The 15,463-nt window shown below is 55.3% G+C and overlaps 1 protein-coding gene across 1 annotated transcript; it reads right to left on the bottom strand.

The window, feature by feature from the left end:
* Positions 1 to 2,903: 2,903 nt before the first annotated feature.
* Positions 2,904 to 10,426, bottom strand: LOC104293893 (tyrosine-protein kinase Srms-like). The gene is made up of 8 exons (XM_009893435.1): positions 10,071 to 10,426; positions 7,710 to 7,831; positions 6,667 to 6,833; positions 5,585 to 5,723; positions 4,982 to 5,140; positions 3,813 to 3,994; positions 3,481 to 3,637; positions 2,904 to 3,097 (listed from the first exon to the last, which is right to left on the bottom strand). The coding sequence occupies exons 1-8, from the start codon at positions 10,424 to 10,426 to the stop codon at positions 2,904 to 2,906; spliced, it is 1,476 nt and encodes a 491-aa protein (XP_009891737.1).
* Positions 10,427 to 15,463: the final 5,037 nt, after the last annotated feature.

Raw genomic sequence — 15,463 nt, 5'->3', positions numbered from 1 at the left:
CCCACCCTTCAAAGGCCAACGTGGAATTTCTATTCCAAAAATAGAAACCAACTGGGCGGCTCGCGTGCGCGGCGTTAGCCTGACGCTGTTTTCAAATGCCATTCGGTCAAAGTGAATCGGCAAAGGGGGCGCACGCCGGGCTGAAAGCAGAGCAGGCGAATGCCTTGAGCAGCACAGTGTTTGCAATGCCCACCCCGGAGGGGTTCAGATGGGAGCGGGGCCCCGGCAGCTCTGCTTCTACGGGATGGATTTTGGGAAGAGCCCGGTTCCCGTAGCAATCCTGATTTTTTGATTTATTTTTTTGGGGGGGGGGGAGGAGCTGCAGTGCCCTTGCCCAGGCTGAGATCCTGGGAGAGGATGGGAAGATCTGGGCTCCCCCCCTGCACCTCTGTCTACGTTTAGGAAACAAGTCATGACACAAACCCAGCAGACCGCGCTGGAGCGCAAACCCAAAGCAGCGTGGGGTTTTTTTAATGCAGTTGGGAGGAGGAAATGCCCCTCTGCCGCCCACGCCAGCCCGCTCACCCCACGCACGCCCTGCTCCTCCTGCTTCGTTTTTAGCTCCATCTGGTGGCAGCCAGACCTATAAATTTAATACCTTGCACCAACAACCCTTCCGTGCCTGCGCCACGCATGTACCATCCCTTTTTTGACGTGTGATAACCCCACCACCTGCCGGCCGTGGCTTGGGTCCGTCGTTTCCCATAGGAGGGGGGGACCTGGGCTGTGCGTGGGAGCTCTCTGCTCAGGTGTCCGATCAGGCTGCGAGATGCTTCGTGAGATGAGGGTTTCCTCCTGTAACCCTGTCCAAACACCACGGCAACCTATTTTTTAGCTTTTTCCGGCCGTGAACACCCTAACCCGCAGCTGCCGCCTTCCCGAGGGCTCAGTGACCGCCTTACCTTTGCTCGGGCTTCAGAGGAAGCGTGGCCGGCTCCAAATTTATCACACACCTAAACCGCCTTCCCACCTCCCCTCTCCAGGCCCCCCGTGCACGGAGACTTGCTCAATGAACAACCGGACTCGTTGCTGCCGTTCGGCACAGGGTGGGTGCTGCTCAGGCACGGAGAGCATTACATAAACTTTATTAACTTTATATATTCCAGCTCTGCCAGGATTTATTTTTTTTTTTTTCAGTCGTAAGGAAACCCAAACCTAAGCAGCCCCGGCTATGCGCGGTGGTCTTTCACCCCCGGCTCGTTGTGCTCCCCCACCACCAGTGCACCGAGCGCATCGGTGCTGGAGCAGCCCTGCTCGAGGCAGACTGGCCGCGGCTTCGGCACCGCTCCCGGGCTGCTTTTCCGGTGAGTCCTTCCACTGCTGCCAAGGACAGCTCGGCATCCCGGAGCATGCAGGGGGGAGGACACACAAAAGGTGCTGGGCCAGAGCAAACGCTCCCCCCGGCTCAGTAAGGACGAGAGGCTCAAGGTCCTCCTGTGATGCCGTACCCCGGGAGCGGCGAGAGGGGCTCGGCAGGGAGCTGGGGGTGGTGGGACCATCTCTTGGCTGTGCACCATGGATGTGATGAAGAGCGCGACAAGGTGAAGCCGTGTTTGACCAAGTGCTGCCTGCTCCTGGGCTAAATATGTTGAATATTTGAACCCGGACATGCATTTTTCTGGGAATAACCATGCGATGGTGAGGAAGACGAGGAGCCAGAGCGGAGCAGCTCATGCAGGAGCTGTTTGTGCAAGGCCCTCGGGGCAAGCAGGGCTGCCGCCTGGGAAAGAGGTGGCAGAGGCACACAGTTTAATGCACAGCTGGGTGAAAAGAGACCAAAGAGATGTGTGCTCCCCCACCACCAGTGCCCCGAGCGCATCGGTGCTGGAGCAGCCCTGCTCGAGGCAGACTGGCCGCGGCTTCGGCACCGCTCCCGGTGCTGCTTTTCGGTGAGTCCTTCCACTGCTGCCAAGGACAGCTCGGCATCCTGGAGCATGCAGGGGGGAGGACACACAAAAGGTGCTGGGCCAGAGCAAACGCTCCCCCTGGCTCAGTGAGGATGAGAGGCTCAAGGTCCTCCTGTGATGCCGTACCCCGGGAGCGGCGAGAGGGGCTCGGCAGGGAGCTGGGGGTGGTGGGACCATCTCTTGGCTGTGCACCATGGATGTGATGAAGAGCGCGACAAGGTGAAGCCGTGTTTGACCAAGTGCTGCCTGCTCCTGGGCTAAATATGTTGAATATTTGAACCCGGACATGCGTTTTTCTGGGAATAACCATGCGATGGTGAGGAAGACGAGGAGCCAGAGCGGAGCAGCTCATGCAGGAGCTGTTTGTGCAAGGCCCTCGGGGCAAGCAGGGCTGCCGCCTGGGAAAGAGGTGGCAGAGGCACACAGTTTAATGCACAGCTGGGTGAAAAGAGACCAAAGAGATGTGAAAATGGTTCTATCTGCAGCTGCAAGAGCGGGACTGGTGGCAAAGCATTGCTTACTGGGCAGGGAGGGAGCAGCGTGGCGAGGGCTGAGGGTCCAGCACTGCCCTGCGAGGACTCACGTGGTTGGATGCACACACGTTTATTGATAAATACACCGGACACACACTACAAGAAAAATCAAGCGGAGCCACAACTGAACACAATCTACAAACCTTCACGTCGGCGTGGGGAGCGGCAGGGACCTCCCACCCTACTGGCTGAACGAAGATGTAAACTCTGGGTGATGCCTTCACTACCATGGGGCTTTTCCAGACTGCTACACTGCCAAGCGCCGGCACCGAGTTCTCCACAAGTCGTTGCCTTTTCCCTCGGCCACCTCCCCGCGTCCTGACCCGGAGGGGCCATGGGCTGGTTTGGGGGGAGGATGTGCTTTCCTTGGAGCCCTGTCGGAGGGCAAACCAGAAGGAAGGAGCCACTTGGCAAGAGCTGGCCTGGAGGGGCTTGTGCAGGAAGGATGGTGGGAAGAGGTCCCTCAAGAGAGGGAGCTGAGCAGCCGTCTGTAGATGAAGCCCAGCTTCTCCCGCAGGGCCAGGAAGGTAGGACGCTCCTCTGTGTTGCCGCTCCAGCACTCCAGCATGATGCTGTAGATCTCGGGAGGGCAGGAGCTGGGCCGGGGAAGGCGGTAGCCCCTGGTGATTTGCCGTACGGTTTCTTGGTTTGTCATTCCTACAAGGAAGGAGAAGATGCCCCTCAGTCTAACGTCCCCAAAGGATGCCCTGAGGGTACACTTGCAGTGGGCCAAGACGTCCACTGGCGCTGCAGTGAGATGGTGTCTCTCTGCCACGAGGTTGGTAGAAGAGAGGCTGTGGGAGATCATCCAGCCCATACCACCTTCCTGCTCACAGCTCCTGCACCCCCTCTGCAAGCACTGAAAATCCCTCTAAGAAATTCCCAAAGTGGACAATAACTTGCTCATGCTCTAGGAGCTGCTTCCACATCCCTTGTGGAAGGGACAATATACCAATTCATGACATGTTGGCTTTTGGGGACAGTGGGCGAGCTGCCCAGCGTGTGGATGGAGTGGTGCTGGAGGGGACTGGCAGCCCTACCTTCATACGGGATCTGTCCATACGTGAAGACTTCATAGAGCAGAATCCCGTAGGACCAGACATCGGACTTGAGGGAGTAGGTGCGGTAGTTGGCTGCCTCCGGGGCTGTCCACTTCACTGGGATTTTGGTGCTGCTGCTGGTGGAATAAATGTCATCCTGAAAAGCAATGGGAGATGGGTCATGAGGGATGGTACGATGAACACAGCCGCTGCTTTTGGATCTTTGCTGGGGCTGTGGGCTTGGAAAGGGGATGGTGAGGGAACGGTTGCAGTATGGGGCAGCTTGGTGGCCTGGAGTGATGGGGAGGGGCCACAGCATCCCACTGACCAACCTTGAGGAGCCGGGCAAGTCCAAAATCGGCGATTTTGCAAGTGAGTTCCTCTCCCACCAGGATGTTTCTGGCCGCCAGGTCCCGGTGGACAATGTGCTTCTCCTCCAGGTACCTCATCCCATCCGCCACTTGGCAGGCGATGTTGAGCAGGTGGGAGGTGCCCAGGGACTTCCCTTCGGGACCTGTTAACCCAGACGATCCAAGCATTGGGTGCAGTCTAGCAACGTCTATTTTGGGTGTTGTGGTTTGGAAGGAGACCCTGTGCCAGCAACATGGGACCAGGGGAATGTGTAAAACCTTGAACTGGAACTCCTTCCTAACCATCCTGGTCGTGCCACATGGGAAGTTCAGCACAGCCACGTGCTCCTCAGGCATGGGACCGGGGTGAGCTCTGAAGAGCGCCCTGTGCTGCAATAAGGACGCAGACATCCATGGCTCTTTTGAAGCTAAAGGTGACCTTCTGCCATGCAAATCTCCAGCGAGGCCTCTCAACCTGTCCTACGTGCAAGCTCCAGCTCCTCCGGTACCAAATGCTGCTGGAGCCCCAGCCAAAAACGAGGTCAGTCTAGGGGAGGAGGGGGGGTGTACCCAGTAGAAAAACAGGTCTTGGTGGGAGCTGTTTGTCTTGTTTCACTTCGAGACTGATTACTGAGTCAGGAAAAGAAAGGCCAAGAAAAATAAACTGATGGCCAGGTGATGAGTGGACCATAGTCTGTTACCAGCTCTGCAGGTGAACAAAACTACGCCTCCAGGCCCAGGGGCAGGTTTGGCCGTTTCATTGCTAATGAAGGCAGAGTTGCCCAAACACAGGAGAGAGGTTTCTGTCCAATGATGGGAGCTGGCAGCCCACAAGTGAGTGATGAAGGAGGGATGAAGGTCCCTACCAGCACAGTTGGGCTCCCAGGGACTGAAGTGGACTCAACCCATATGGACACCAAAAGGCTCACACCAGACTGCATCTCTGGGTCTTGGCTTCACCCAGGACCATCTCCACCAAGCACCCATGGGTTTCTCTGCATGACCACTGATCTAAGCAGGATGGAAACCAGGCTCACTCTCTCTTAGGGTCCTCTCTTGGGTTTGTAGTGCCATTCCCGGGCATGGAAAGCACCTGCAGAGCAGCGCTGCCCCAGGAGCCCACTCCCCACAATGCTGGCACCAGTACTCACTGTTGAGGTAGCTGTGGAGGTTGCCTTTCCGCATCAGCTCAGTGATGATATACACAGGCTCATCCAGCGAGCAGACGGCGTGCAGCTGGATCAGCTTCTCATGCCTCAGGCGCTTCAGGTTCTGAATCTCCTTGGTGAAGTCTTCTGCCTTCATGTCGGCTGGGGGCGAAAGTCAACATGACGGTTGTGAGCTACTTTCTCACATGGGCGTTGGGAGATCAGCACCTCCAACTGGAATGAGGGCCATTTTCCTCCTCACAGCCCACCCCTGCTCTCAAAGTTCATGTCTGCACACCCTGTTTTTCAGGTCCAAACACCCAAGAGATGTTTTCCATGGGGCTTTGGATCCTGTTTTCAGGATCACAGTCCCATCAGGACTTGACTTATCACAAACCCATTAGACAGAGCCATTTTATAAAGGTGAAGTCCAAGCTTAGGTGGGTACACAGAAGTAGCACAGTGGCTACTTGCCGGGTCCTACCACAGTTTGCTTGACAATGCAGACACTGTGACCAAGAGGACCAAGAAACAAAAAGGGGTGAACGATGTGGCAGAGAACAAGAGACCCCCTGGGCCACTGTTAACATCTGCTGCTCCACCTACCTTTTATGATCTTGATGGCCACTGGCACCGTGTTCCTCCACAGTCCTTCCCACACCTCTCCAAAGTAGCCCTCTCCCAGCTTCCTCCGCAGGGTGAACTCCCAGCGCGGGCGCTCCCAGCCGTCCCGCTCCGGAGGGGTCTGTGAAATGGGCATTCCATGCTCGGACCAGCCAGGCAGGACCTGCTGGTGGAGCCTGCACCAGCTCTTGGTGCCCACCAAGTCCCGGTGGCCGTGGAGGAGTGAGCAGGACATGGTGCTCTACCACCTACATTCCACAGGGGCTGCAGCCCGGGCATTGCTTTTCCCTCTGTTAAATGTTCTTGGAGGACACAAAGCATGTGGGGCATCCACTGCGTTATCTTTGCTGGGAGCCAACGTGTGCAATGTGGGGGAGATTTTTGGAGACTACATGAAATATCAGGAATTCAAGTCATAATTCCCTCCTCATCAGACCTCAAAGGTGGCTTTTCTCCATTTCCACCAATAAATAAAAATGAGTAAATGAATATTATTGAATATTACGGCTGGTTTAGACTTCAGCTCATTAAGCATTTCTTTTATCTTACACCTTTCAATTTCACTCTCGAATTATTCACATGTTTAATTGTTACTTCTAAGTCTTAATTGGTGAATGGAATTCTAATCAGGAAATGAGTCGGCAATTTGGGATTAATACTCTAATTGGATTTATGGGTGCCACACTAATTGGCATGAAAACTATGTAAAAGCAATGTGGTCTTATTATACTCTAGGGAAAAAATTGGAAGCGCAGGTATTTCCAGATTTGGTATTGAAGGGATTTGTAGCAACACAGTTTCTAGTCTTTGAGATGGAGAAGACATTTCAGAAAAACCTGTGCCTTTTGGCTGTTCAAAAATACATCTGCATGCCATGCCTGGCCTTAACACGGATGATAAGAGGTGATGCTGACAGCCATACTAATGGTGTATTTTAAATTTAGCTTAATAAAGCTCCAACCCCAAATGCATAGACTAATTATTTCTATTTCCCTCTCGTTTCTCTTTCCTTTTTTCCACCCTGGCCATCTTTGGGACCTTGGCCGTGCCGTTGGCGTACGCACCGCGGGGCTGCAGGGCTGCAGCAGGGGGCTCTGGATGACCTTCCAGTGCTTGGTGTAGAAGGCGAGGAGCTCCTCCATGTCGGGGAAGGGATGTCCCTTCTGTATGTAGAGGCTGCCCCCGGGGCTCTTGCAGATTCGGAAGTGGCTGACCTTCGCGTGGTTGCGCACTGCAGGGAAGCCAAGGGCGGGGGGAAAACTCAGCTCGTGCCATCGCCGGCTCCTTCCCACCTCCCCGCCGATTCTCACCCTCTCCCCTTTCCAGCCATGTCCATGAATTCACCCTAAAGCAACCCAACTCGCCCCCGGGGTATCGCATCCCCCTCCCCGTCACCCCCTGTGCTCCCACCTCCCGGCTCAGGAGACTCCTGGCCGCGGGCGAGTGGGGGGGTCATTTGGACCGGAGAGGTGATGCTTTATTAGTGGGGATAATTCCCCACGCAAACGAACTGCTCGGAGAGCGGCAGAGTTTGTGGCTGCTCAAGGTGGATAAACTGGGGGTGGCCGGACCTCCCGCAGGCACGCTGCAGCCCGGGGGGAGCCAACGGGTGGGATGAGGGGTTCGCCGTGAATTTCTCAGGGTTTTTTTTTTTTTTTAGGTGGATTGGACCAGATCGTAATGGTACTGCCTGGTCCAAAACTGCCTGAATTCACATTTCTGGAGGTGGGAGCAGCCCAGGCCCCGGCAACCTGGAGAGGCGGCGTATTTTTAGACAGCCCTGGGATGACAAAAGCCGCTGGAATGAAATCCTGGGAGTCAGGGCCACGAAACCATCATTAAGCCACTGTGAATTGTTTATGGCTTTCATACCCTGGACGGGAGCAGCGTACTTTCCTTTGCCACGGTAATTCGGCAATCCATACCTGCATCTATTAGCTTTCCCCACGCATTCAGAAAGCGCTCAATTCGCTTGATGCTGCAAAGCATTTTAACATATTTCCGTGTTTGTCACCCCGTGCTGACCGAGCCAGAAGCTGCCCCTAAGGAACAGCCTGGTTCTTTTCCCTGTGCTCATTTTTCTCTGGGTAATTGCCACCAAAATTACCTGAGAGAGAGTACTCGCCCTTGCTGCTCTCGCTGTCCCGGACGAGGAAGGAGCCGTGCTGGTTGGGAGGGGAGAGCAGGAGCTGCTCCGCTTCGTTTCGGCTGATCTTGCTGAAGTACCAGCTGGGGAAGGAGGGGGAGCAGAGCGGAGGGGGTTAGTGCGGTGCAAAGAGATGGTGCACGGATGGGGCCGCATCCAACCCCGGGGGCTCCTGCCCCTTCTGAGTGCAAGCAGCTCCCTCCCACCATTTGCTCGCCCCTGGTAGCCACCGAGCGAGTGGCACGGTGGGCAGCCCTATGGCTCAGAGCCTGCGAACACGGCTGCCCGCGCGGTCCATCGCCAGCCTGCGTCGGGACTCCTTTATCGGATGGGTTTTGCAGGCAAATGTTGCGTTTTATTGCAGCTTGCTGACTGCAGAGCGTTTTCTCCAGCATCTCACTGCTGCATCGAGCTGGCCAGGTCTCAGCACCATCCCCGAAATGAGGAGGTTTGCACCCGCGGCTCAGGCCAGCGGGGAGGTGAGCACCAATAAAGCACCAACCGCCCACTCCTGCGCAGAAGATGCTCTGGCGGGGGTTGCACCCACGTGTCCTGCTACGAGAGCAACAGCCACAGGCGCGGGATCACTTTGCACTTCTTGACCCGCGACTCATGGACACAACCACCTCTCAGAGCCCGTGAGCGAATCAAATCAGTAATCTCATCAGTAATCTCATCACCCAGCCCTGGCAGGGGGGTTGGACTAGATGACCTCCAGAGGTCCCTTCCAACCCTGACCATTCTGTGATTCTGGAAAAACATCTCCAGGAATTGGCCTTTGCTGGTGCAGAAATGGCAGCGCTGGTTGAGGACCTCAGCAGCACGGAGCCAGGAGGGAGGACACAGCCAAACCCCTCTTCCGCAGCCGATCGGTGCTGAGATACGTCACCGAATCCCCAGCGAGGAAAGGCAGGTTGGTGGGCTGGGTCCCGGCTCAGAGGGACGCGTGGGAGCACGGGGCTGCTCCTCCAGCCTGATGCAGCCGGGACGTGAGAAGCCGAAGGTTTCATCATTAGCTGGGATCGCCAGCCTCTGAGAAGCCGCGCAGGAAATTATACGTGACGGGGTTACACAGCCGAACAAATTACCACCCAGCTCCGACCTGCGGCTCCACCGAGTCTGCGCGCTCGCCCGCTCGCTCCGGCTGCGATGCCGAGCACATTTGCTGCCCACCGCCCTCCCGCACCGCAGCATCCCCCTCGCCGCCGGCCTCGGGACGGGGATGGGCACAGGTTGTGGCACACACACACACACACGCACACGCACACGCACGCTCAGCTGTAGCCTGCCCAACTGTTCCGTGCTATGGGACTAAAGCCGCCAGCTGACCCCGCCATCCTCACCGGCGTGGTCCCACCACGGTCCAAACCAGACGGAAGGTGCCTTTCTCCCAAGCACATGTAAGGAGGGGAGCACGGGAGGGTCTTTCCCATCCCACCCCTGCCCTTCGGGGCCCCTTCCCAGTCTCCCCCTGCTCCTGTTCTCTTCCCCTTCCCCCTGGGTGGCGCAGGGCGAGCGCCGGGGGAGTCTGCAGGGCGATCGCACCCGCCCCGTCCCTGCATTCCCCATCGCTCGCCGTGACTCACGGCCTGGCACAGAGGGAGCAGCAGTGTCTCGGGGCGCTTTGCCCGGCGTGTCGGGACCGGGCTGCCTTATGCAACGCTGAGCCTGGGCTTTCCCCTGCTGAGAGAGGGCTGAGACATCAACCCGAGCTCCACGTCGGGTGGGAGAGGCACCGACGGGGAGGGACCCCCCCAGCCCCACATGCGCAGGAGCCGCGTGGCAGCAGCCGCAGCATGGCTTGGCCTTACAGAGCTCTGGGTTTCCCGGCAGGTCCCAACCCAAACTGCTTCTCCCCGGGGTGTTTGGAGCTGGCAGGGCTCAGGAAGAAGCTCCCCCAGCTCCCTCCCTCCCTGCTGCCTCCCCTTTAACGGAGAGGAGCTGGAACAAGCAGGAACCCGTGTATTCGGTGCCCACACACACCATGGCACTGCGTCCCAGCCTGGAGCCACCTCGTCCCGTGCGAGGGTGATGCACCCAGGAAAGGGGGAGCAGCATCTCTGCCCCCGGTGCATCCCCCAGACAGGGTGTGCTGAACACCCCCACCCCACCGCTGGGAGCTGCAGGAGCTTCACGGCAAGGATGCTCAGGGGAGGGAAGGTCCCCTCTCAGTCCCACCACCACTGGTGGCAAAAGCAGGGGATGAGGAGCCCGTGGTCCCCGCCGGAGCAGAGGGCGAGCGCTGCCTTTCCCTGGGCAGGGACATGGTCCAGCCTGGTCCAGCCTCCATCCCCCTACTGGTCCAGAGAACGGGATACTTACGGCCGGTGAGTGGAGGTGCCCTGGCTGAGGTTGGCCACGTACGCAGCAGGAACGTAGCCCATGGCCGGCTCCCCCAGCAAACGTCGGGCTAAGACATATTCTCCTTCTTCTCTGAGAACACGCAGTTTGTCCCCTGCGTTTACGCTCAGTTCCTCCGCGCTCCGGGCTGTGAAAGCGTATAAAGCGATAAAGAGAGAGGACTTGGGGATGAAGGAAATGGAGTTCGGCTCCGAGTGCAGCGAAACAGAATCGGAACCAAGATACCCCAGCGAGCAGCTCTCCGGCACCGAGCGGGGACGGAGTTTGTTCCAGAAGGACGTCAGAAAGGTCAAACGCTTCCGGACAAACTGCTCCATCCCTGGTGGATGCTGTGGATGCGGTGGTCTATGCCACCGCGCCCCTCGAGGCCAGAGGAAGGGGCGATCCCGGGCTCATGCCGCCGGCCGGGCGGCTCATGCCGCCGTCCCGCGTCCCTCGCGCGCGTCTGGGCGCTCGCCGGCCCTTCCCGGCGAACTTCCTATTTCTGAAAGTGAAACTGGTTGATCTGGTGGGACGAGTCTGCAGGTGGGATGAGTCTGCAGGCGGGAGTCCCACGCTCAGACCCGCGGGCACATCTGGGAGACGGGCACAGCTGGAGCCGGGCTCGCTGCTCTCGAAGAAGGAGAAAGGCTTTTTTTTTTTTTTTAATTATTATTTTAAAGTGTGCTCTCTTGCTTCTTACCAGAGCACCGGTAAACACAGCCCTCTCTTCTTCAAGCAGCTCTTGTGACAAGTGGCTGACTCCAGTTAATAGTCTTGATCTCACTTGTGTGGGAGGGTATTTTTTTTTTTCCATAGGAAAATAATTGCATCCACAAATGTGTGAGAGCTAAAACAGAATTAAGGAAATAACCTTAGAAGAGATCTGAAGTGGTTTGGGTATTTGCTGGGTGGGTATTGTGGGGTTTATAACACAAGATCCTTTTTCCTTTTGGTCTGCAATGACCTCCCAGGGTCACCCCACTAAAGCGTTTGCCTCCTCCCGCTAATTCCCCATTGCAGAGGATCTCGAGGGAATCCGCTTCCCAGATCCACCAGGACCTGGTGCTTCCTCAGCCTCCAGCGGAGATGGGTCCCCCTCAGCATCAGGAGGTCCTCATCCGGTGCGGGGTCCAGACTGGCCCCAGGTACCTGCGTGGCATCCGCAGCCGAGCCCTGGCACAACCCCCCGGCTCCCGCTGCCGTCAGCGCACCCGCACTCCTCACAGTCCTGGTCACACCGGGACACAGACACGTTACAATCCCCCCGCCAAACCCCAGCATCCACAGGCATCAGCCAAAGGACAGATGTTTCCACCTTACATGCGCATTTTAAGCCCCCTGACGATGGCTGCTCCGGTGAGGAACCCCAACTCCTGCCCCCGCCAGCCCCTGCCTGGGTTTTGTCATTTAACTGTTCCATCTAATTAGTGGGACTTTTGTGCCTGGCAACTCCGCTCCTGGCCCTGAGCCCATTATTTCGATCCTCCTCTGCTTGTAATTGGTCCAGGTAGCTCATTTGGGGTGTGCAGGTGGGTCTTGAAAGAGGCCGCTTAAAAAAAATAAATTAAAAAAATGGAAAATTAATTGTTGAGGTCTAGGCTGCAGACTGCGACCGTATGGTGTAGAAAGAACAAACTGGACCCATCCCTGGATCAGCACCTCTGGGCTTGTCATGGCCTGCATCCTGAGTGTCCCGTGATGCCAAAACAACCCACAAAATCTGATATATCGATATCTGGGTTTGAGGGTCAGCTCTCTCCTCACCCTCTCCCAGAGAAGCCCAGGGCGGAAGGCAGGAGCACACAGCGCTCCGTGAGCGTGCCCTGCGCATTGCTGCAGATGGGCTCTAGGAAAAAAGGGAGTCTTTAATAAAATATTCTGCTCCTTACTTACCAAAGTAACACCCGAATATATGGGTAATTCCCCCAAGACCTTCCCCCGCCTGCCCAGCGTACAACCTTGCTCTTGGTGGCACGGGGGGACGTGTAATTTCTCTGCGTATTTTGCCCCCGTCAGCACGGGGAGGGGAACAGAGGATGGGTTTGCAACATGTGGGGAAGGGACATTCCCTCCGCTGTCCTTCTGCAGCGCTTCTGACACGTCTGCTCCTCACGTCACGCTCCGTCAGGAGGAAAATGGGCTGCTTGGTTATGCATTTAGAGATTATCTGATTAGATCAAGCACCGAACGTTTATGCCTTACTGTTTTGAATGAGGATTTGGTAAACTTGTGGTTTGCAGAAGGAGACTGGAGACTAATTTACCTTTATTGACCTTCGCCAGATTAGATTCTCTACTGGTACAAGCGATAGACAAGTGCAGCTGATTTATAACACGCAAGGCTTTGGATCTTGATTTGCACCTAAATGAAAGAGTACTTCAAAATGACAAACATCCCTGAGGACTAAATACTGCCTCTGAGCTGAACTTACCAGACATGCCTAACACACACTCATCACTGCAAACCTGTGTCTGCACAGGACACGCATGCACAGCTCAGAGTCCCACGCCAGGAAATTGCTGATAAATCACAACCTTTTTCTTGTATCTTTTTGTTTTTTATTTTCCTATTAAGTTCCAGCAGCATCCCTGCTGCTTGGAATCCCTTTGGTACTATAAAACACCTAAAAAAATAAAAAAGAGAAGAAAAGAAAAAGCATAAAAGTTCATCAAAGTTTCCGGTCCTTGCCGTGCGGGAAGGAAGGTGGGAGGACGCAGGAAAAGTAAGAAAGATACGGAAGGCACAGATATCTGGTGGATCAAGTATTTTCTCTGTAGTCCCTGCAACCAGCTTACAAGGATGCATTAAAAACCAATCTGTCCACAGATTTGGGGCTATGAGGGATACACAGGGACTTTAGTTCTAGCACCACTAAAAAGCACCTTCAAAGAGCAACAAAACCAGAAGACCTGTTCAGCAGAGCTGGGTACATAGTCCCGGTTTAGTTGCAGAGCACCTGGGAGCAATAAACACAAACAGCACTTTGCATTCATCCGTGTGTCAAACACTGCACATCGTGTTCTCCCGTACTAATTGACAGAAACCAGCAGCTCCCCTCCACTAATGAGAGCGCCCATTACATTTAATTATCTGACATTCTGTTCCAGGTCCTGTTACGTTTACACTCAAAATACATTTTCCAGCAAAGAGCCTTTTGGGGGGGAAAAAAAAAAAAAAAAAAAAAGGAAGAGGAAGAGGAATATAAACCAAATTAATCCCCCAAAGGGGCAGAAAGTTGGAGAACACGGGTCACACCGAGGAAAATGTTTCTGAGCACTGGGCACGTAACGGTAGGTCGCTCGCAGGGTCACGTCACCGAGGATGCGCCACTCGTTACTCAATGACTGGCAAAGCACAGCGGCTGCTCTCGGCGTTGCTGTGTCTGGCATCCCGTCCAGAAGCACCCAAACAGCCGGGAGACTTCCCCGAACCTTGGGTTCACCTCCTCGCTGCTGGCAGGGACGGCAAGCCCAGCCCAAGCGGCGCTTGCCAGGGCCCTGAGGATCCTCTTGCTCTTTCCGTTGGCACGAGAAGATGGCTGAGGGTTGTTTTGGGTTTCATATTTATCTACTTTTTTTTTTTTTTTTTTTTTTTCCCTTCAGATTTCTCAATGCTTCCTGGCAGCACATGCATTTGAGATAGTTTTTGCTTCTCAGCGAGTTGTTTCGCTTGGGTGCCCATGGGACATTTCAGATGAGGGGCGGTGGATGACAACAGCATTGCGTGGAAGAGCACAACAGTGGCACTAAAAGCAGCTTCAATCATTCTCCGTTTCCTGGGGACCGAGGAAGAAAGCGGCATCTCAGCAGACTGTTGGTCTGTCACCATCAATGAGGGCAGAGCCCATCCCCAGAGGCGAATGGTCCATCAGCGCAGGGGGTTCAATACAGGCAGAAGTACAGTCGTGGTGGGACAGGGAGCGGTACAGGAGGTGTGAGAGGAGGCAGAGCATTGCGGGGGCTGGTGGCTGCTGTTTCTGAGCCCTGTAGGAGTGGGTCGGACTGGCTGGTGGAGAGCAGGAGTGCAGGTCACAAGGTATCTGAAAGGGCACAGGAAAGCAGAAAAACTCTATGGGAGGCAGATGGAGGCAGAGAGGGCTGTTTGTACAGTGCCTGGCAGGTCTGGGGCACGCGTGACTGCAGCCACAAAACCAGCAACAGCCCTTTAAAACTCCAGAAATACTTTTCAGGGCCCCCGTGAACCCTAGAGTGCTCTTCAGGGATCTGCAAATGGTGACAAGGAAAACCCAACTCGTGTGCCTCGCTGCAATTTAGGCCAAATTTCTAAAGGGGAATCACTGCTCAACTGGAAAATCTATAAGGACTGGCACACCAAATCAGATAGGAAAACAGGGAGGCCAGTCTACAGGCTTCCCCTTCTGCTTTCTGCTGAGATTCCCTGAGCAGACCAAGCCTTTGCTTGCCCTCTCCTGTCATCTGACTTCCAGAGGATGCTCCTTCTAGTACAGACTGCCTGGCAGAGCAACGCTTCTGCATAACTCTTCTGCTCCTGTCCCTGCAGTCATCATTTGCAACACGTAAAAACCATTAAACACCTCCGCCAGACCGGCAGGTGCCAGCGAGTCGTTCACCCTCTCTTTCAATCAAGGCTGCAGGGTTCTCCAAGGAACGCGGGCTAAGGAAGGTCACTCTGTGCTCTCCGTGGCCCTAAACACCGGGGACTGGAGGTCTGGCAGTGTTCTGCCAGCACCCTGCCACAGCTGAGCAGCAGCAGGAGTCCCCAGGCTGGCAGGTGACTTTAAACATGCACTTGAACATCCTCACTCCCTTGTGCGGAGCTGAGCAAACAGAGGACTGGTGCTTTCGGGAGAGAGGTGCGCAGTGACTCAGTTGTTGAGGGGGAAGTCGCTGTCAATATGTAGGCAAATGATGGATTGCTCCATCTGCCCAGATGTCCTTGTTACCCTGAGGAGGAACCAGTCCATCCACTCCATCACTGCGCTCTGTGATATCTCTCCCCACAAAGGTCCTTTGGAGGCTGTTGGATTTGGGGTTGGGATATTAAGTGTTGCTAGAAGAAACCTAGCCAGAGTCCCAGGAGAATGGACCTCACCCAGTCCACCTTGTCCATCCTATACTTATGTCTTTCCTCATCTTTGCCTAACCAGTTCTTAAAAGACCTCCAGGAATGGATATGCCACAACATCCCCAGACAACCCATTCCAGTGAGTCACTAATCATTACTGGCAGGAATGGGAGTCTAACCTGCTGCATTTAAACCTATTACCTCTTGTCCCATTCATCACCAGATTGCTCCATTCCTTTCTGCAACAGACTCTTCTGTATGTGAAGACTGCCCAGGTGTCCCGCGGCATGCTCAGCAGCACCACATTGATCTATCTCTTGGACCCC

Source organism: Charadrius vociferus, unplaced genomic scaffold (genome assembly GCF_000708025.1).
Source record: "Charadrius vociferus isolate BGI_N301 unplaced genomic scaffold, ASM70802v2 scaffold259, whole genome shotgun sequence".
Classification (NCBI taxonomy): Eukaryota; Metazoa; Chordata; class Aves; order Charadriiformes; family Charadriidae; genus Charadrius; species Charadrius vociferus.
This window is presented reverse-complemented; position numbering and strand designations above follow the sequence as displayed.

What these genes read in the sequence shown, in the direction of transcription:
- LOC104293893 (XM_009893435.1), bottom strand. Translation starts at nt 10,426, where the DNA reads ATGGAGCAGTTTGTCCGGAAGCGTTTGACCTTTCTGACGTCCTTCTGG. An exon ending in GGCACCTCCACTCACCGGCC is followed by an intron (nt 7,832 to 10,070) that starts GTAAGTATCCCG and finishes CTCCTTCCCCAG; the next exon opens with CTGGTACTTCAGCAAGATCA. An exon ending in GGGCGAGTACTCTCTCTCAG is followed by an intron (nt 6,834 to 7,709) that starts GTAATTTTGGTG and finishes GCTTCCCTGCAG; the next exon opens with TGCGCAACCACGCGAAGGTC.